The sequence below is a fragment of the Lissotriton vulgaris genome, chromosome 10, assembly GCF_964263255.1.
Source record: "Lissotriton vulgaris chromosome 10, aLisVul1.2, whole genome shotgun sequence".
Classification (NCBI taxonomy): Eukaryota; Metazoa; Chordata; class Amphibia; order Caudata; family Salamandridae; genus Lissotriton; species Lissotriton vulgaris.
This window is the reverse complement of record NC_141698.1, coordinates 539,763,670-539,786,485: the sequence shown is the minus strand read 5'-3', so window position 1 is coordinate 539,786,485 and position 22,816 is coordinate 539,763,670. Positions and strand designations below refer to the sequence as shown.

The 22,816-nt window shown below is 44.8% G+C and overlaps 1 protein-coding gene across 3 annotated transcripts in view; it reads right to left on the bottom strand.

Moving 5' to 3' along the window:
• Nucleotides 1-292: 292 nt before the first annotated feature.
• Nucleotides 293-22,816, bottom strand: part of DNASE1L2 (deoxyribonuclease 1 like 2) — a 76,766-nt gene continuing 54,242 nt past the window's right edge. Inside the window, exons 7-11 of one of the 3 annotated variants that reach the window (XM_086939838.1) lie at nucleotides 8,890-9,044; nucleotides 6,465-6,561; nucleotides 4,010-4,956; nucleotides 2,336-3,964; nucleotides 293-1,183 (exon numbers count right to left, since the gene is read on the bottom strand). In XM_086939838.1, the coding sequence (XP_086795964.1) occupies nucleotides 4,903-4,956; nucleotides 6,465-6,561; nucleotides 8,890-9,044 (306 nt within the window). In that variant the 3' untranslated portion in view covers nucleotides 293-1,183; nucleotides 2,336-3,964; nucleotides 4,010-4,902. Of the gene's footprint in view, nucleotides 1,184-2,335; nucleotides 4,957-6,464; nucleotides 6,562-8,889; nucleotides 9,045-22,816 lie in introns of all 3 variants that reach the window. The other 2 variants (XM_086939836.1, XM_086939837.1) reach the window with 2 other exon arrangements.

Sequence of the window (22,816 nt, the reverse complement as noted above, 5' to 3'; positions counted from 1 at the left end):
AGCTAAAGTCTTCTTTTTTTTTGATACATTGATATTAAATAATGCACCCTTCGGGATGGAGTTCTTTCCAAGTCAGACTTTGCTTCCAAGACTTTTCAGCAGTCTATATTGATTTCGAGAGCTGTCAGTTTCCTCCTTAAACCTGCCTTCAGCCCTGGAGAGTCTGCGCTGTCTCGTGGTAAGTCACGTGATAGCTGTTTTTTAAGGTGTTACAAATGAATGCACTGCGTTTCACGGTGTATATAGTACGTTTTCGCTTTGTTGCGAATCATGTTGAAACAGAAAGATCTTCAGTGATATTTTTTTATTCAAGAGATCAACACATTTGAATTTTGATAGTTAGATTCATGCACTTGCAGCGTTTGAATAGAAATAATAAAAACTATGATTTACAACGGAAATAGAAAGCAGATTGTATTGTTTTTGGTAAATAAAGTAATACTTTGGTAAGCATATGTTTAGTTTAATAATACAAATCATTTAACTGTACAATAATCACAAGTTAGTGAAGCAGAAAGGAAATACTGGAAGACTGTAAGTACATGTGTTAACTGTGTTTTAATAGTTTTGATGTGTTAGAGTTGAAGTTAATAGAATTGTAATTTAGTATGGTTAGTGTTAGTGTTTCGAGGGACAACGATATTTTTGACCGTGGCAGTAGGTTTATGTTATTGTAGCATGTATGTTTGCAAAGTGTTATCCCTGATGCTTTTTAGTTTGTACGGTGTTTCTTGAATATTAATTGATGTTATAATACACATCGTTTTCATATGAGAAGCATGTGATTAGTACATGTTGGTCACTTAAGTTTAATCACATGTTTTACTAACTACCGGGATGCATCTCTTCGAAAACACAATTTTCCCACATCAAGGACATGTCTGGTCATTTCCTCAATGTTGTCATATTTAATAGCTTTCATCCTTTTTCACAAAACTGGCACCTCATGTCAGTCATACAATGTATGCACTGCAGAGGCTGAGGTAGGTAATGTATGTCAGGTAGGTATGGTATGGTATGGTAGGTTAGGTATGGAAGCATGATTATTAAGCAGGTGTATTAGAGGTGGAGAGGTGTGGGGCAGCAGCCAGGGCAGCTGACTTTGGAGCACAGGGTCTACGGTTCGATCCCTGGCTCTGGCGGCAGCTCAGCTCAGCACTGTGTGACTCTGGGCAATAGCTCACTTAGGGCCAGATGTAGGTAGCCGAATACCGGTCGGTAATGGCCGATTTCGGCCGGTACCGACCGGTATTTGGTGATTGAGATGTAGGGGCCTTAAATTGTACCTATTCAGTAAAGTACCGAATCAGTAAATTTCCCGAATCGGTAAATCTAGATGTAGGTGGCACTGAAAACAGAGCCACAGGCCCTTAAGAATTCGTTATTTACCACAAAATAATATTTTGTGGTAAATAAGGAATTCCAGTGTACATGCACATCTGTGCATGTACACCTGTGCCATGTGGCACACAGACATGCCCTAAGGGCATGTATGTGTGGCACACAAGCCAGAATCAGGGGTGCAACAGGGTGTCAAGTGACACCCTGTCCCCCTTGACAATTCGGTAATTTTACCGAATCGGTATTTACCGATTCGGTAATTACCGAATCATACCGATTCTGTAAAAATTACCGAATTATTACCTACATCTCATTTACCGAATCGGTAAAATTCGGTGTTCTAGAGTCGGTAAATGAGATTTACCTACATCGGGCCCTTAGGGCCAGATATAGGTCGCCAAATACCGGTATTTGGTGATTGAGATGTAGGGGCCTTAAATTTTACCGATTCAGTAAATTTACCGATTTGGTAAAATACAGAATCTGTACATTTACCAAATCGGTAAATCTAGATGTAGGTGGCACTGAAAACAGTGCCACAGGCCCTTAAGAATTCGTTATTTACCACAAAATAATATTTCCTGGTAAATAACGAATTCCAGTGTACATGCACATCTGTGCATGTACACCTGTGCCATGTGGCACACAGACATGCCCTAAGGGCATGTATGTGTGTTACATGGCTCACAAGCCAGAATCAGGGGTGCAACAGGGTGTCAAAGTGACACACTGTCCCCCTTGACAATTCGGTAATTTTACTGAATCGGTATTTGACATTGACATTGATTTGACATTGAATTGACATTGATTCCTATGGGCCTCAAGGCCCATAGGAATCAATGGCAATTACCGAATCGGTAAATATCGATTCAGTAATTACCGAATCACACCGATTCAGTAAAAATTACCGAAATATTACCTACATCTCATTTACCGAATCTAGAATACCGAATCGGTAAAATTCGGTATTCTAGAGTCGGTAAATGAGATTTACCTACATCAGGCCCTGTATTTCCACAACGGCCCCCAGCACCTTGAGACCTGTAAGGGTGAGTAGTTCACGCTTTACAAATATGGATTTATTAGATGAGAAGGAAGATGTGGTAACAAAGATGGGTACAGTGGTTATTTATGGTAGGTGGGTAAGGTACATAAGGTAGTTATGGTAGGAGGGAATGTATGTTAGGGGTGTATTTTGGGTTAAGAGTGGTTGGCACATACAGTATGGTAGGTTAGATGTGGTAGAATGGGTAGATTATGTGTGGTAGGTATAATGTAAGACTAAGAGCTAAAAAGTCGTTGAATAGTAATACATAATTTCATTATTAAAATATTATATTGTAAACCTATTACATCAAAGTAATTCACTGAACAGAAACAAAAACATGTGCTTTGACTCCGCTCCTACATTATTAGCATTGTTGGACATGATTATTAATACAATTGTGCTGTCTCGAAATGATCTAGGAAATACCATACAACAGAATTCACATCCCTTGTTTCCTGTGTTCACAGTGTCTTAAGTCAAACTGGAGTATTGTTGCAGTTTTAAGAATGCCTACGGTAAGAAATTGGTCCATCACCTATATTTACCTAATATGTTGGTGATGAGTGTCACCATTAAGGTTGCGTGGCCCCACTGCTTAGTTTGTAAAATAATGAAAGTGCAGGGTCCTTGTTAGGAGGCCACTGCAAGTTGCACTACCCATTTATCCTGCCAGTGCTACACACAACTTTTATCTATCACACACCTACAAGTGTGACAATTCAGGCAATTTCAGGTCCCCAAAGCTATAATGGCTTGGGAGGTTGATAGTCATAATATTTAATGTATATTGAAGTAATACACAGCATTTTTTGCTCATCTATAAATTAGACAAACAGTGCCACCTTGTGGCAGACTGTCATAAGTGCCAGTGTTGACAATTAAGTGTGGGTTCAAATGACTGAAAAACACTGGCACAAAAAAAACACTGCTTGGCCTCTATGAACCACAGGAAGGATTTACAAAGTCGTTTTTTTGTTGCAAACTCTCTGATTCAGAATTTGCAACCGAAAAACTACTTTTAGCAATGTACTTGAAATGAATATGCTGTAGACTTTCCCTCCAAATAGCGATTTCTATCCATGTGTTTTTAACGGTTTAAGACTGAGATAGCAGTCTTAAGCCTTTGAAAAGTTACCAGTGTCCAAGTTGGGGTGGTAATCCATTCACAAATGGGAAGGGGACCCTTGAGGATCCCTTCCCATTTGTGAATGTAAAAAATAATGTGTTTGGGAGTAAACAGTGGTCCATATATAAAATAAAGTGTGGGGCATGTTATCAAGGGGGTTTATCTCCGCTTTTTTGGCTTTAAAAGCCAAGAAAGCGGAGATAAAATAATCTCCCTATTACCTAGCTGTCGCTAACACCAGTTAGCGACAGCTAGTAGGAGATAGCGACCATCTTGGGCCCCACTTTGCATGTCAGTGATATTTATCCCTAATGACATGCAAAGTGGGCATGCCAAGATGTTAGCGACTGGAAACAGTCGCTAACATCGCTATCTCCTATTACCAACTTATGGAGAAATTCGCGCTAAGCGCGAATATCTCCAAAAGCTAACTCCTGCCCTGAGCAGTTCTTAGCCATGTTATCTAATGGGAGGTGGATAACATGGCTTAGAGCATTAGCTCGGTAATGCATGAATATCGCGGACTTTTCAGCGATATTCATGCATTGCGGCCGATTTTTATCGCATTTGCGATAAACCTTGGTAATACCAAGGTTTATCTGCGATAAAAATCGCCGCAGCTCAGCGGTAATTTATTGTCTCTAACCAATCGCTATTGCTTGGTAATATGCCCCTGTATTTTTCTGAAATGCGGTCACAGACCTCAGCAGGCCACCATCCATGTGATGGCGTACAATCTTAGTGAGTCATAGTTTGCGACCTACCTCATTAATATTAATGAGATGGGTTGGTTGTGACCTACTATGATTCTGATTTGATTTTTAAGAATCAAATCATTAGTACATAGGTCGGTTTTTAAAAATCTTTAATGGTCGCAAAATACTGGTCGCAGTTTTCAACCACTATTTTGCAACCACATATTAATTCATCCGGTCCCAAATCCTTGGAAAAAGTAATTTCTTAACTTAAATTACATTTGTCTTCATCAAAAAGGTGTATTTGCCCTGCATTTGGCTTTTCTTGTGCCATTTGGCCTGTGTTAGGAGGACACTGAAGAAAGGAGAGTGTGCCCCTTATTTTTGTTGCACTACACACAATTTTCTCATTATGTTACAGGAACCCATTAATTGCACCCACCAACCCTGTCATAAATACATTAAAAATATTTTCTTTTTGCATTCACTCGGGATACTGGTTCAAGCTCAACATCCTTCACATTATTGTTATTGTTGGCGAAGTGTATCCATTTTTCCTGCTAGTCCCCGTTTTCTTTGAGTAAATTAAATCCAATCTGGTGAGGGATCGACAGCAGTGACCTGCAACAATTCCCATCTCTAAAGTCCAAGGTACCAGAGTATTAAAGCAGCAATTGTCAGAGCTGGTGACTTTAGGCCAGTTTCAAGTCCACCTCGACCGGGAAATGGTCACTGATCGCCAGGGCCTATAAGGAGAGAGATTGGAAACATGTAAGAGTGTGGAAATTGTCTTGTATCTGCACCCAAAATCGACTTGAATAACAAAAGATGCCTTTGTTGTCCTCGAACTGTAGGTGTACATCAATGTTTACCAGATTGGACTATGAACACCTTTTACCACCTAGTGTGGTGGGTGATTGATTTGTCCCATGTACCTCCACGGTGTGTGTCTTCTATTTTTAGCCTGTACTTGGGGGAAGAAAGTAGGAGGCTCAGGGAAAGACTGCATCACACACCTATCTCATGATGTCTGTTTCTCTCCAGTCCAAGACTAAAGGCAGGGATTATAAATTAGAAGTGGACAGTGTACCCCCCCCCCGCTTCAACACCAAGGCCGTCTTTGCCAGAAATGAAATGGGTTGAACAAGACCTTTTCTAGTGAAGCAGCAAAGACCAAGCTGAGGTGTGTCCCAGAAAAAGGAACCTGTATTTGCTGTCTGAAATGGTGGACTGAAGAGTACATGAAGGAAGTCCATGCACCCCTTCTAAGGAAGAAGCAAGCAGCCTTCTTTATAGGCCCTAAAGAAATTGACATGGACAGATTTGCGTGGTCCTGGAAGCGCTGTGGACTATTCCGACAGTGAAGCAAGATCCAAGGATGGCATTGCGCCTTCATTAATCTAGACTGGGGCATCAAGTGAAGGTGGTGCTCTTTTAAGATTTCCTCATGAGTTAAAATTCCATGAAAGGATATGAAAAGGACCTCTTTTGCGTAGGCAGTGCTTATTCAGGAAATCATGCATGGTGCTCGCCCACCTGGACCTATGTACAACACCACTGGCCAAGACATTTTGCGCATGGGTTCCCACATGAAGTAAAAACACAAAGAGGAGAGCCTGCCCTTAAGAAGGGAATTCTTGCATCAACTCCCCTGTGAGGCAGCAGATGGGATGAGACGCATCAGGTGTGGTGGATTGGAGGAAGGTGGGTGTATGGGGTGGGAATGTGTTCCACAGGTGGACACAAAGCATTGGGAAGCATTGAGATGTTAGCTTACAGGAGATCATTTTTAATAGGACATCCAACCATACAGCAAAATAATACAGAGTATTCATCTATGTCTAGGATAATAGTATGTTTATCTGTCACTTCAGCCTAGTGAATGAAATTGGTACGAACAATGTTACATCAATGTTGATCCAAGAGTGGAACGCGTGCTGTGAACTGAGCATGCGCTACCACCCAGAAAGAGACCCCAGAAGCCTGAACTCATACCATCCCCACATGGAGGTGGGACTTTGTGGGAGGGCTTCCTGGAGATTGATGTGGAAGACAGACGATTTCTGGTATGATCGCCCTGATTATTGACGCAGAAGAGATCATACAGCATAAAGAGGACTGTTTTTAACATAGAAACCAAAAGAGGGGAGAGTACTGAACATTTTTTGACTGGGGTGAGGAATACTTTGCAAGCGGCCTTGTAGCTGCGAAGGTAAGTAAAGCAAAGGAATAACAGCAAAGGCAGTCTTTGTACCTCCTCGTCGGTGAGACCGTAGACTTCTTGGAAATTGAACACACCGGCGGAGCCAGGAACAATCGACTCTCTCATTTCACAGCCACTGGCAACAATCCTGCAGCGAAAAGGGGAAACATGAGGTTTGAAAAATTATTCATGCTGGCCTTACTTTGGAGACAGCTTACCTTCATAGTGTTTGATACTGCAGAATACATGGGAGGGGAAACAATCATGGGCAGGCATTTTAGTTAGAGATGACCTTAACTTGTGTTCCTTATTTAGGGAATCCGGGACAATTCATGTCAATATAGGTTCACAGGATTTTTTCAGTAAACATCCAAGCTTTGGACAAGTGCCCACCTAGTTCATTGGTCAGATCTCATGGGGGCAAGTTATTCTGTCATCCCTATCTTCAAGATCCCTGTCTTTATACCATTAAGCCATAGTTTAGTCTTGGCCATCCATGTGCCTATTATAACCAAGGACCAGGCAAAGTTACATTTTGTGGTGGATGTAGAAGGCTGGATTAAAAAAATGAGCTGAGTAGTGGCAGCGGAGTTCTACAATGGTAAAGTATTCAGTTACTTTCACATCTGGAGGACATAGGTAATGTTAGAGTGTGAGAAAGCTGATCACATGGCAAAACCTGATGTGGTGGCAACAAAGGATGAAGAAAGGTGGAGAAACTGCACCTTGTGTCAGCCAATCAGACAAGAAAGTAAGTAGGTCATTGCCAGATCTCATCCCCATTTGTTCTAATCTTCCAATTAGGATCTTAGGATCCGCTGTGTGTGAACGTCGCACCGCCAGCAGCTGATATCTCCAGATATATCAGTTGCTAAATGAGGAATTACTGGGACCTGAACCGGGATTACTGATTCTATTGGTTTTCCTAATTTCTGAGTGGACCCTCAGAGTCTAACTGATATTCAAATATTGAAATTCTGAGCGCTCCATTGAAGACAAAATGAGTGCTCTGGTCTTCTAATGGCCGGTAGAAGCCCATAGCATCAACATTCTAATGCATGTTCACAGCTGTTGCTGTGAACAAAGGCCTCGTGGGGCCAAGAGGATTTTAACGCCCTCGGGCTCCGTGAGATCTTTGTTTAAAAAATTTGAGCATTCTGCCCTTTAGAGGCGGAATGTTCTAATAGCCTCAGAGCCCTCCATTGCGGGCTATGCCGGCCATTAAAGGCCCGCTCCGTTGTTAACGCTGGAGTGGGCCTTTAACGGCTGGTAGAGCCCGCTGAGGCAGACTCTAAGGCTATAATGGGACAGATTTACTTAGCCTTTCAAGTTACTTGTACCACCGGCATCTTTCACTCCAGGGAATGGGGAAAAACTGGTCCATTCCCCCGCCCCTCTGGCTTGTAATGAGGTGCATAGCGGCAAAGAATACCTTGTATTGCCAGGCAAAAGTCCAAGTAGTACCATGAGTATTTTCTTCTACTAACATTCTGGCAAACTGTTTCTTAGCTGGGCTCTTGAAATAGTAGCCGATGTTTTTGCTTTTTAAAAACACAGATCAGATGAATCTTTTTTAATAAAATAGACCAGGATAGGTTTGCTGGGTTCATTGCATGAAATGACCACAATCTAAACTGGCATCGGTTTCCAGAGTCCTTTTACAATATGGAAGAGTTATATTTGCTTCAGCGTGGAGTCTGTTGTCGCATTGATTTAAGCCCTGTAGGCATTATGTAGTTGGGTGTTATATGTTCTTAGTAATCTCACACAATTAATTTCAGTCTCTGGGATAATGTCACTCCAATCTATTCTTTTTGCTGCATTTAAATTTTTGTTAGAGTGAACTATTTATTGCTCAGATTCTTATTTGGTTCTATGGTTGTCTCTAATGATGGACAGGTGTGGGGGCCACTTGTTGAGCAGCTAAAAAATTTGACTAATAATGAATCTGGAGAATATCATGTTGTTCAGTGTCTGAAGGTCCCTGGTCGGGAGACTGAAAGACGGACTAGATGGTGGTTGGACCACCTCATCTGAAAGGGAGATATTTCACCATAGTGCACTTTAATAAATGAAGCCACTGTGTGGCTCTTGATCTTAATAGCTATTTTGACTCTACCCTCCAGGTCCTCTCAAACCTTCAAGTATGTTTTTGTACAAGAGCTTTCCATGGCTTCTGCTCAGGTATTCAAGCCAACTAAAATTATGAGCATTGATACCACAGATGTCAATTTAGAAGATCAAAGCAGCAAAGTTTTCTTCTCCTGGTGGTGAGCTTTAGGTCAAAAAGAGGAGTTCTGCTATCTGGATAGTGATTTTACGTCACGGTAACAAAATCACAGCATTATCAATTGTATTGCAGGACTATGCAGTGACATCAATTGCATGGACTATAAGTGAGGGCTGAAGGCGGCTTTTCTCGCAGTATTAGAATCTAGAACAGTGATTTCATTAGCAGGTATAACTGCTTCCTCACCTGTCGTAAGCGCAGTCGGTGTGTGACACGGTGGTATCCATATTGTCCGGAATCAGCCACAGGAAGCTTTCGTCCGTGCGCAGGCGGATCTTGCACCAGTCACCTTTTCTAACGTAGTTACAGTCGGAATTGAAGTCTCCAAGAAACAGAATATTCTACAGAGAAGGAAAACAGGAAAAATATCAGTCCCTTGTAAGCCATTTCATTAAAGATGAGGCAGTCCAACACATCCATATTGACCTCGTTGTCCTATTCAAGGCTCTAATGTGAATCTAATAATTGATATAAAGGATATTGTGGATGATCTACCCTAGTTCTGTTGCAAGCTATTACTCTGGTGAATGCACACAGCAATGTATGTGAAAGCAGGTTTAAAAGCAGCTTTTTGTGAGAAGTTTATATACATACAACAATATACAAAGTCAAGCACTTGGTACAAGTCTCTAGGAGGCAAAACCGGCTTGATAATGGCTGATGGTTTGGGCTTTGAATAGGAAACTTGGGGACATATTTACAAAACAATGATGAAGCGTTGCGCTGCAAGCAATTTAGCAGTGCCACGCTGTGTCATTGAAAAAAACGCAGGGATGTGCGGTATTCACAAGAATACAGTGAACCCCTCTATTTTTCCCTGCTCCGGTACTAAAAAAGCTGGCTAGCGCTAGCGGAGACACCCTTGCGCCATGGTGCAAGGATGATTATTTATGTGCAGGAAGGGACAACTTCCTGAAACAATCATTAAAGGTAATGTAGCTCCTTCTATGTTTGCTGCATAATGCAGCACACATAGAAAGAGCAAAAAACGAGGAGGAATACAATTATTTCTCCTTGTTGCGCCACTCTAATGCCTTCTTTTCAATGGCATTAGTTGTTGGCGCTGCCTTACATTTACAGATCTTTGTAAGTCTGTGGCAGTGTCAAAAAGCAATGAGTATTGCAGTGGAACACCAACAGCAACACCCATTGCACGTCCCTTTCACACAAAGTGATGCGTGAAAAGGGATGACATTTACAAGGCCTTGAAAAGGCACGATGGGTGGCTTTGCGTGGCCTTGTAAATATGGGCCAGCACACAGCACCACCGTAGTGTAAAAGAAAGTGATGCTCCGGTGGCGCTAGGGACTCTTCTTTTTAAGTTATGGAAGTGCAGCTACTCAGTATTTGACAGTAGCTGCAGATTTCAAGCACTGATCCCAGATGAAATCAATGTACCCCACAAGGGATGATTTTGCTGCGTATCTAATTGATTGGTTTTAACCGAATTGCAGAAAAGTAGGTTTCACCGGAAGACCCTGTACCTGGGCAGCTCCTTTGTATATAGTAAGGAGTCACTCACAGACCAGGTGAATAGCTCAGTCGGTCGCGCAGGAGCAGATCAGCAGATGCTGTTGAGTCGCTGATTGACTAACCACTACCTCTGTAAATCTACTCCTGACACTTGGTATCTGACTTTATGATGTAGACCAGTTGCTCTACGAATGTGCAGCTGACTGTAACCAAGGACTTACAACTCAATGTCTCGGCTTCCATCATAAATACTCTCTGGAAACTCCTAAGCGACCACCTCCTTCGTATATATCGAGCTGTCACTCCATGCATAGACCTCTTTTCCCATCCTAACCCAATCATTGCATGAGTAGAGATAATTTCTTCCTATTTTTCACCCTATAGGGTACTTCCATTGAATAGATTAACTAGTCATCCCATAAATAGACAATCTTCCCAGTGACACAGACCAATGTAGCTCATCCGCATGACAGACAGAAGGGCTGTGTGTTCATATACCTCTTTGACATCTCCAGCCTATTTTAAGCTCTAGTACAGTATATACGTCCTGACTCCTATGTGTGCTCTACAAAGACATTACATATGCCCAGGATGTTGCCCATCTCACCTTTCTCAAACATGCTGTTCCAACACAGACTCACAGCCACTAAATCAACTGGCCTCAAGTTCTAGATCATTTTGTTACGTCAACTGCCTCCTCTGCACTAGACTTCTCATTTTCTGGACCTCACCGCAGCCACCTCCTTATGCATTTTTAAACAAGGGCAGAGGGACAGTTTCTACAGCCCCAGGTCTCCTCAAGTGTCTCCATAAATGTAGTGAGACCACTCCCTTCTTCTTTCCTATGCACACTCTTGCATTGTTGAACACATACACAACCTCACCAACGGTTGCCGTCAGGGTCGTTCGAGCCTATAGGTCAATCAGGCAGTGTCTGATGGGCTGGTCTTAAAAGGTCAATGAGTGGGTCTGCTTTTTGGCTGGTTGGGGCCGTCTTATGGTCTTCTGGGACATTTTATTTACACTCGATTTCCCTGATCCTAAAACAAACATTGCCTGTTTCATGCTCAAATACATGACATCTTCCATACCTTGCAAAACACCAACATACCTTGTCTCTACAAGTTAAAATTGCCAAAATTTGCAAACATGGGCCACTTTTTCAGCCTTTTAATTCACTAATGAGGTCCATTTTTATTTTGATGCTGGGGCATATTTTCTGCCCCGTCCGACTCATGTAGCCGTTGTTCTAAAATCGAAATGATCTTTATTTACCGCAACAATGCCATGTTGAATTTACTTTTAGCAAATAGGTATACACATACACGTACACCCACACACACACACACCCACCCACACACACACACACACACACACACACACACACACACACAATTATGGGCAATTGTTTTATTCCTACATACGTGAAAGCGCTGTAAGTAATGTATCCGATAAACTATGCAGCAAAAATGTGGAACCAGCTGCCTCTTGCTCTTAGGATGCAGCCCACAGAAGTGCTGTTCTGAAGGAAGCTAAAAACTTAGGGCCTCATTTATGAAAAGTGACGAATCGCTGCGTGAAAACAGCGATGTATCACTTTTCATTGCGTCCTCCTTGCGACACCAATGATGCATCATATTTACAGTGTGACGCATCATGGCGCAAGGAGTTACAGATACATCAGTATTTCTGACGTATCTGTATGGCTCAAAAGTGACCCATTGCTGGAGTGTGTCACAAAAGTGACGCAGCCCCATTAATGTATCCTTTCACATGGGGCAAGCCCCATGTGAAAGGACCTGCGTCAGTCTTATGCCTGCTGTGAGGCAGGCGTAAGAAATTGATGCATTTGCGTTCTAGAAGTGGCGCAGTGAAATCTTATAGATTTCACTGCATCACTTCTATGACCCTTTCTTGCATCAGAACGGCCCCCCTGCATACATTATACCAGGCATAGGTATAATGTAGCACAGGAGTTTACAAAGTGACGCATCTACGTAGATGCGTCACTTTGTAAATATGGCGCAACAAGGCGCATTTTTTACGCCACTCGTGCGTCACAAAAAATGACGCACCGGCAGCGTAAAAGTGACACACAGCCTCATAAATGAGGCCCTTGGTTTTGATCACTTAACAGTGTTGCAGGTAGTGGAGTCTGTTCTGCATACTGTCGAAGAAGAAGAATTCTTAGCGCTGAGACACTCCATTGGAGTAACCAGGCGCTTTATAAACTTTTAATCTAATCTAACTATAAATGCTTTTTCTGTTACTCTGCTATATAATGTCCATGACCTTGTGTGCAACGAGAGTAAGTTCTGCACCAATACTGGATACATATTTTTGTTGTGTTATGTTTTGTTAATATCCATGTCTTTTTGTCCATATCAGTATTAATGGCATACATCTTTAGTTTAATGTTGTGTAATGTAAAGGTAAGTTTATTGTGTGTGGTGTTCTGTATATCCAAGGACTATGCACACTTTCCCCCGATTGCTGCAAATATCTCCATAGAAGACATGATAGCCTCTACAATGTAATGTATGTGCTCTATATTTCATCACTAGAGCCTATTCCCTACAGACGAGTCGTAGCATGCCATGTGCAATGTAAAGATGTATGGGCCGGGCCTGGGTAACATTCTATTTATGCCGCTTTTAACGGGAAATCCCACCAATTATACCGTCATGGCACTTGGTATACTTGGTATACGTGCACTATATAGACATACGAACTCAATGTATTCTGTTCTTGACAGAATAGTATGGCCATTGCCATGCGCTTGACGATGAAAGCATGTGCTTCCCGACATGATCTAAATGGTGCCTGTATAGTGTATACTATTTATGTATTATTTATTCATTCAATTTATAGAGCGCACTATCACCTTGCAGGCATCCTGGCGCTAAGCAGCTCAAAAGTAGAAGTGAGTCAAAGGCGGAAGCCAGCCACAATTGATGTAACAGTTATTTGTCCATATATTTACACATTAACCTCCCACCGAGCTTGTTATGTGCTGATTTATAGCTTTAGGGTATGAGAGGTGGCAAAGTAATATTTCTTGCAGCGTGGAAACCATCTTCTGCAGAGCTGGTCTGTGAGAAACCGAGGCCCTTGTTACAAGTGTTGCAGAGGATACTCTGATATTTATTGGACACCGATACCACATGGTTCGATCTTCACCACCAGGGTTAGTAAATAGCACCTATATAGAGTATTCCCATATAACGAAGAGCACCATGTAGATTCCGGTGCTTTGCGCACTAAAATCCACGCGCCTGTAATTAGCAGGTTTCCCCTAATGTATCTCAGCTTGTTTAACCTGGGCGCAAAATAAGTGCGGACTGTCGCATGAACACAGAAACACCGCCCTCCTAAGGGGGCCTGGGTGATTCTTTAAGTCTAGGGCCCAGGCTGTAATTTTGGTGACGGAAATGAGCCACTTAGATATTGCTGTTGCTATTGGGAAGTTCATGCAAAGAGTGAAGGCACTTCTTCTTAACGGTTTTAAATGAGTTTTTAACCCACCCAGATTTGATTAATATATGAAGGGTGTATTAATTATATCGTATTGTAAGATGTTTTTAGTGTATTTAAGATAATGTAATTTTACATGTATTTTATTATATGTAATGTTTGAGGACCTAAGGTCCAAATAAACGTAAATCAAACTTGAACTTGAAAACTTAATTCTTTAGCTGAAAATTCAAGTGATGGTTATAGATAATGACTAACTGAGGGGCTCTGGCTCTAAACTACCAGTCACCCGCTTCCAGCGATAGGGAATTGGTGTATCATATTCCAATATCTGCTTGAAAGATGTATCATTACCGGGCTACGCGTGGTTCAAAATATGGCCACCAGGTGGCGCGAACAGGCAAAATATCTGCAGCAAACCGTAGAAAAAATACTTCACCGAGGACCTGCAAGGGTTGGTTTCACGCAAAAAGCATCATGAAAACAGTAAGATCACGAAGATGGCGATAACATTTAGCTATTGTTCAATATAAACATAAAAGATGTCATAAATAACTTTATATATGGGATAAAGTACCCTTGACCTACATTATAAGGATATTTATTGCAAATCACTGGGGAGTTCTTAGCCCATCTAGAGGCAGGAGGTCGAAATCTGAGTTCCATTATTTGGCTTTGGAACGCTGAGGTGACCCTCAATGTCTGATTCATGTATGGCAGAGGGTGGGGGTACTTCAATCCCTATAATAACTGATCACCCCTTCACCTTTTCCATAAACCACTTAATTCCTTGCTGTGTAGTTCTTACATATGAAAGAGAAAGCATGTTTGCAAACATGAAGAATACAAATTGAATTTCTAGTGCAATATTAAAAACTCCAAAAAAGCTATTAATTTGTTGGAAACATATATTAGAAACTGCTTAATACACGTCAATTCTTTAAAAAAAGTGCAGTAGTTTGGCATGTGTAGAAACCTTCATAAAGATTATAACTTTTATATATTCACCTATTGAGTGCAAACAATAAACATGTTGCCATGAATATCTCATTTCTGCTTGTCACTGTACAGCTAGAAAAACCCAGTGGAAGAAAGGAAAACAATGTTTCCGTTTTGTTCTGTAAACATCTGCTTTAATCTATGCTCTGTGACCTGATCTGCCTTTCGCCTCTTCTGCTGACTCTGGCAGCAAGCATTGTGACATAGGAACTCAACTGTAATACGTTGTTTCGGTTAAGTAGCATTTCTTTATGACTGGCAACTGGGCGCAGTATAAGCCGCCTATTATAAAGAAATGAGACATGTTTTTATACAGTGGTTGAAGAATCCCTTGTATTATATACGAGATAATGTACCCCCTCTGTCCATGTTAAAGCCATTCCAGGCACCAACGAGTTCCATGACCAAATAGAGGCACTAGACTGCAGGCCAGGGCTCCTTCACACGATCCGAGCACTCCTGGGTGACTTGTGATTGGCTTTTTAATGATCAGCTGCAGGTAAAATTATTTCATGTAATAAATAGGGGTTTCAATCTCGTCACAGAACTCACTAGTTGTACCATCTCAGGCGTCGGTAGCTCTTTCGGTTCTGTTTTTCTTTCCCTTTTGGACTTGCTTTTCCATTTACGAAAACAGGACTACAAGGCACAAAGGGCAAAATAAAAAGATCTAGATGCCCCGATCACGCCCACGCTTGGACAATTCAAGGCAATGTTCGCACCTCGGACGTTTTTCTCCCAGGCTCCGGGTTGGCCTGGGAGTAGTGGCGTCTCTCACCACTTCCCGTGGGATGACTTGAGAGGCCAGATTTCTGTGGCGCTGTCTGTGTTGACAGATTCGTTTCGCTTGCTCTGACAGGTTAGGTCGCAGAGGTAAGGGAGACTTAAAAGATGTTGCAAAAAGCGGGTGGAGCAGTGAAGTCACTACTCGCTTTTGGTAGCTTATTAAATGTGAGTAATGATATAATTTTATTATGTTGTGATGGCTCTGTAATCCTTCTTGAACATTAAGTTGTTTTCAAGACTGTGTTGAGGTACCTGATTTATGGGTTTGGTTGCACGGTAGAGCTGGATTGCACGGCAGTGCTGGGTTGCACTGTAGGGCTGGGTTGCACTGTAGGGCTGGGTTGCACTGTAGAACTTGGTTGCACGGTAGAGCTTGGGCTGTGCGGTAGAGCTGGCTTGGATGGTAAACAAGGGGTTGTTAAATTGCGTTGTGATCTATACATGCTCTCACCACTGCATTCTTAAGTCTTTTTTTATTTTCTGTCTCTTTATGTGGAGGCCTGCGGGGCTCTTTTTATTTTTTATTCAGATTTTGTATTTTTGACTCCTTTCGAGTCTTCTTTGGTGCCTCAGTATGTTCACCCTGATGACAATCTTCTGCCTAATAATATCGATTATTGAACATTTAAGTGATTCATAATGTTACTTGTTGGCCTTAATTGGATGTATTTTTTCAGCAGGAGGAAGCATCCTTGCCTTAAAAAAAATGAACAGCTACTACTCAACATCTCTTCCAATTCTTGCCCTTTGCATGCTTTTACCCATTCAAAAGTATCTCTGCCTGGCCCATGTTGCCATATGGATTGCTGGGCTTTCTTTGGTGTAAACCTACTGAGCATCCCACTGCTGCTGTTGTTAAACTGCCTATATGTTTTTGGAGCCTATTACGAGTCTGGCGGTCCACGAACCACCAGACTCACAGCGGCGTGGCGGTGGAGGTCTTCTGACCGCACTATTATGACCACGCCAGTTGGGGCACCCTGGGATCAATGCAACTGCCAGGGATCAGAGATCACTGGCAGTGGCGTGGCGGTCTTGAGGCGGTATTGAGGCTGCAATATGCTTGGTGGGCCGCTGTGGCGTCGCCAAGCATATTACCAGTTTCCTAACTCTCAGACTTTTCATGGCGGTGCGACTGCCATGAAAAGTGTGGTGGTGAGGAAACAAATGGGGCCCTACAAGGTCCCCTTGTGCCTCTGCGCATGGAGTGCATTTGGGGGGCCACATGTTATGCCCCCCTTGTGTGAATCCACCCGGTACCTGCACGGTATGGACTGAAGCAGTCCACGCCATGCAGTTACTGATTTTGACGTCCCCATTGTGGTGCCTATTTCATAGGCACTGCTGTGGGAACAACAAAGAAACACCCGCCAGAAAGGAGAAAACTCCTAATCTGGCAGGCAGTTCGAACATGGGTTTAGCGGTGCGGGACGGTCCCCCTTCCGGACCACCTAACTCATAATAAGGCCCTTTGTGTTTATGAAGTTACAATTTGTGTGTCTATCACCAGGGCCGGAATGGGAACCAAAACCGTCCCTGGCAAAGTGCTGGGCCGGCCCCTCCACCTCCCCGGGGTTGGGGGTGCTGCCGAGCTTTCTGCCAGGGTTTTCGATCGATTTTGTTACAGGCCCGATTTTGAAGCTATGCTGCAAAAACGGCCCTGTAACAAAAACGGCCTCCAGGGGCCCAAAACCGCCCCCCACCCGTGCGGCCCACCGGGGGATTGCCCGGTGCCCGCTACGGCCAGTCCAGGCCTGCCTATCACTCACATATCGTCATCAATCACACCACCTGGTGATGCATCCCATAACAAGAAAACCGCACTTCATGGTCATCTCACACTATGAAAACACTTCCCGCCACTGGCGGACCTTGCGGAGCAGCACCTGCAGCATGTGCTGCCCCATTTCAAGGCAAGGTCACAAGCAGGGGGTCAGGTAGAAGAGTGCCAGCACATTGCTTTTCCTTTCATATTGTTGCATATTGTCTCTGCTGCTCACATTGTTCTACCAAACAAGGTCTTTTTTCCTGTTCGTTTAACCCCTGAGGAGTGTTAATATTAGCCCATTAGCAGTGCAATGTGCCTATTTGCATTTGAAAGCCTGCCTCTGGCCTCTCACCTACTAAGCTGTTTAACCCTCAAGAAAAAAAGATAGCAAGTCAGGAACAACATTTTATTTTGCATTTCTCAAGTCGATCAAGTGCCCTATGTCATGTCAACCATTCCTCGTTTTTCAGACAACAGCATATTGCATTGTGAGTTTTGCCGTAACACTTTCTTTACGGTTACAAAGCCCCAAAATGCAAAGTGATGTTGGCTAAATTCCAGAACTGGCTAAGAGTGTTTGTCAGAACAGGGTCCACTTGTCAGGTATGTTTTAAAATGTTACAAAGTCATCTGGTCCATTTGATAAAACTGCTTGTGCCACACGTAAACACAAGAGTAAACTCTGCTCACATATTTTGTGAGGGTTCACTCTTTCATTCATGTCATGCATTAAAATGAGCATGGGCATAAGGAATTGTTTTCTCTTCTGTGTCATGGATAGTTTTATACCGAGCATCACACCATAATGCACAACGCTTTCCGTAACCCAAAGAATAAGTAAAAGAACGGTGGCAATTGCAGGAGGAACATAACACGATTCTCTCACAAACTGGACTGGTACCATACAGGTAGCTAACACACTAAAGAGGGAATGAGACGAGTTAACCCCTCCCCTGCTGATGACGGAACCGCTCCGTCATCAGCCGCGGTGGCGCTGTGCTGATGACGGAGCGGTTCCGTCATGGCCTGCCCGACGCGCCTGCGCAGCGTGAATTCCGCGCCTGCGCTAGGCATTCTATTGAGCGGGCGGGGCCATGACCGAACCGCTTCATCATAAGCACAGCGCAACCGACGCTGGTGACAGAGCTGTTCCGTCACCAGCATGCGCCCGCCGCTCTTCCGCCCCGCCCCCTTAGCACTGCAGCGGAATAGCCGCCGCAGTGAAGGGGTTAAAGGACTGTTGTACACTCTCTGTAAACATACACATACCAAAAAGAAGCACAACACACCTGGAACAAGAAGTGAAATCTATAATAAAGTTACAATACCTTTATATAGGATGCTGAAACCTACTTACCTAGCGTGGTACGGTTTATCAGTGGGTTCCACATCTACCACTGTAAACACCCAAGAGTATAACCGTACACTAGTTAATAAATAATAAATCCGTATTTTGAAAGCGCAAACTACTCACCCTTACAGGTCTCAAGGCGCTGGGGGTCGTAATGGAAATTAAGTGAGCTATTGCCCAGAGTCACATAGTGCTGAGCTGAGCTGAGCTGCGACCGGAGCCAGGGATTGAACCATGAACCCGGTGCTCCGAAGTCAGCTGCCCAGGCCACTGCACCACACCTCTCCTCAGTCTTTTAGTTAAGGGTACCCTAGTTTTGGTGAGGTTACGGCCCTAAAGTCTGCATTTACACTCCCCCTTTGGTAAACTCTCAGAACTACATAAAAAATGTGTGGAAGAGCAAAAATGTTTTTACTGGTGTCTCCCTGCCCCAAGATAAAAAACTGAGAGTTTGGTAACAGACACTGCTTCTTTTTTCCGTCAATATGTTTTGGTGCTGAAATATTGTCACTTTGGAGCTGGGAACTTCCACAGGACTGCAGGCAGATCGCATCAAATATTGTGTAAAGATCCATGTTCGTAGGACATGGTTTTCAAGTACTTTCGATATATCTATTTTTCTTCATAAGAATTGGAAGTATTCATCAGCGGTGCAAATTGAAACCTTCATAAAACAATGTATATTGGGTCTATTCCCACCACCCAAGAAGGGGAGTAGAGTTCGATACAAGATTGCGTTGCTGGGTTTGGTCTTAGCAAAGCAACGTATAGCGATCCACTGGATTCGCCCTGCCCCCCGCCCCCACATGGGATAGGTGGAGAGATGATTTGCGTGAGTTGGGTGTGGCTGAGGAGTGACGACTTAGAGCAGTAAGGACAGACAAGAATATAGTGAGTGATCCCTTAGACTGGGGCCAAATGTTGACTGATGTGACTGCAGCGACAACTCAAAGTGAGAATGAAACCACTCACAGCTCGCCTTCCACTCGACCTCCATTGCCATCGAAGTCAGCAATAGCTTAACTGCCCTCTCACACAACAAACACGCAAATTTCAAATCAGTCTCATGTAAATTGCCAGATTGACCTTCCTAGCAAATAGTGATAAGGGCTGGTCACTGCCAGGGGGGTGGAGAAGGTAGGGGAGGGAGGGGTGGGGCGTATGGATTGGGGTATTTTTCTCTTTTTTATTTGTTGTTTTTGTTCTATTGTCTTTTACGTTTCAGAAAAATATTCAATTCAAAAGGCACTGTATCACAAAGTACTTCGTCTCACGTAGTGAGGGCGAAGACAAAAGTGAAGTCCTGTAGTTAACTCATTGTACCCAAAATAACTGTCGAAATGTAAATGTACGTGCTTGATGAATGTAATCAGAATCCTTTGAAGCAGTGTTTAATAAAAACAAGTTTTAAAAAAAACAATCAATAGATCAATCATATCATTTGTAAAGTGCACTACTCAGCCGTGAGGGTCTCAAGGCGCTGGGGTGGGGAATGCTGCTACTGCTCGAAAAGCCAGGTCTTGAGGAGTTTTCTGAAGGTCAGCAGGTCATGGGTCTGCCGTAGGTGGATGGGGAGGGTGTTCCAGTCTTTGCGGCGAGGTGGGAGAACGGTCTGCCGCCTGAGGTCGCTCTTCGGAAGCGGGGGACTGTAGCGAGGGTGAGGTCGGCGGAGCGGAGCTGGCGGGTGGGGGTGTAGAAGCTGAGTCGTCTGTTGAGGTACGTTGGTCCGGTGTTGTGGAGTGCCTTGTGTGCGTGGGTGAGGAGCTTGAAGGTTATCTTCTTGTTGACCGGGAGCCAGCGCAGTTCTCTCAGGTGGGGTGTGATGTGGCTGCGGTGAGGGATGTCGAGGATCAGGCATGCAGAGGCGTTCTGGATGCGTTAGAGCCGTCTCATGAGTTTGGCCGAGGCTCCTGCGTAAAGGGCGTTTCCATAGTCCAACCTACTGCTGACAAGGGCCTGGGTGACCCTTCTTCTCGTTTCAGTGGGGATCCACTTGTAGATCCTACGGAGCATGCAGAGGGTGTTGAAGCAGGAGGAGGAGACGGCGTTGACCTGTTTAGTCATGGAGAGGGTGGAGTTAAGGATATCCCATGGTTGCGTGCGTGGTCGGTGGGTGTTGGAGCGGTTCCCAATGCGGTCGGCCACCAGGAGTCGTCCCAGGCCGAAGGGTTGGATCCGAGGATGAGGACCTCCATCTTGTCCGAGTTCAGCTTCAGTCGGCTGTTCCTCATCCATTCAGCAACGGCCTTCATTCCTTCGTGAAGGTTTGTTTTGGCGGTGTGGGGGTCCTTGGTGAGGGAGAGTATCAGCTGGGTGTCATCAGCGAAGGAGAGGATGTTGAGGTCGTGCCGATGGGCGACGTGGGCGAGCTGTGTCATGTAGATGTTAAACAGAGTTGGGCTGAGGGATGAGCCCTCGGGTACGCCGCAGATGATCTCTGTGGCTTCGGAGCGGAAGGGGGGAAGGCGGACGCTCTGTGTTCTGCTGGAGAGGAAGTAGGTGGTCCAGTCCAGGGCCTTCTTTTGGATCCCAGCGTTGTGGAGGGGTGTTCGTAGTGTGTGGTGACAGACCGTGTCGAAGGCAGAACAGGTCCAGGAGGATGAGGGCCGCCATTTCTCCGTTATCCAGCAGGGACTTGATGTCATCGGTGGCGGCGCTGAGGGCAGTCTCGGTGCTGTGGTTGCTGCGGAACCCGGACTGGGAAGGGTCCAGGATGTTGTTCTCCTCAAGGTAGCGGGTCAGTTGTTCGTTGACGGTCTTCTCGATGACCTTTGCCGGGAACGGGAGCAGGGAGATGGGCCGGAAGTTCTTGAGGTCCTTGGCGTCCTCTTTGGGTTTCTTGAGTAAGGCGTTGATCTCGGCGTGCTTCCAGCTCTCCAGGAAGGTTGCTGTCTCGAAGGAGGTGTTGATGACTTTCCGGAGATGGGGTTCGATGGATGTGCTGGCTTTGTTGAAGATGTGGTGTGGGCATGGATCTGATGGAGATCCGGAGTGGATGGTGTTCATGATTTTGATGGTGTCATCGTCGTTGATGTTGGTCCAGTAGAGCAGGTGGTTGGTGTGAATGGTGGTCATGGGGGCGGAGGTCTCAGTGGTTGTCAGGGCGGTCGTGGCGTTGAAACTGTCGTGGATGTCTGTGATCTTGCGGTGGAAGAAGGTGGCCAGCGAGTCGCACATGTCTTGCGAGGGTTGGACGTTGTTGGTGTTGGAGCTGGGGTTGGAGAGTTCCTTCACGATGTTGAAGAGCTCTTTGCTGTTGTGAGCGTTGTTGTCTAGGTGGTCTTTGAAGAAGGCCCTTTTGGCGGATCTGATGAGGTGATGGTGTCTGCGGGTGGCATTCTTGTGGGTGGCGTGGCTGTCCGGTGTTCTTTCACGGAGCCAGATCTTCTCCAGCTTTCGACAGGTTTGCTTGGAGGCCCGGAGGTCTTCAGTGAACCAGCTGGCTTTCTTGTTGGTATGATTGTTGGAGGGTTTCTTGATCGGGGCGAGGGTGTTGGCGCAGTCGTCGATCCACTGTCTGAGGTTGCGAGCGGCGGTGTCGGGCCGGTATGGTCGGCGGGTGGGCTCTGGGCGAGGGTGGTGGTTAACTGGTCTTCAGTGACTTTGCTCCAGCAGCTGTGAGGCATCTGTTGGGTGCAGTGGTGCGTGGTGAGTTTCTTGAAGGTGAAGTGGATGCAGCGGTGGTCAGTCCAGTGGAGTTCGGTGGTATGGTTGAAGGAGATGTGGGGGCTTGCGGAGAAGATGGGGTCAAGCGTGTGACCGGCGGAGCGGGTGGGTGTTGTGACAAGTTGTCTGAGTCCTAGGTTGGCTAGGCTGTCGATCAGGGTGGTGGAGTTGGTGTCGTCATTGTTCTCGATGTGAAAGTTCCGGTCCCGAGGAGGATGTAGTCCGTGGAGGCGAGGGCGTGTGTGCTGACGAAGTCAGCGATGGAGTCGCTGAACTGTGGTCGGGGTCCGGGCGGTCTGTAGATGAGGGTTCCTCTGAGGGTGGTGTTGGGGTCGGTGTGGATCTGGAAGTGCAGGTGTTCGGCGGTGCTGAGGGTGTCGTCGGTGTTGGTCGAGACTCCGAGAGTGTTCCTGTGGACGATGGCGATTCCTCCTCCCGCTCTGTTGGTGCGGTCCTTGCGGGTGATCTTGTAGCATTCCGGGACGGCTATGGCTATGTCGGGTGCCGAGGCGGGGTTCAGCCAGGTCTCCGTCAGGAAGGCGATGTCTGGGGAGATTGAGTCGAGTAGCTCCCAGAGTTCAACGGCATGTTTTCGG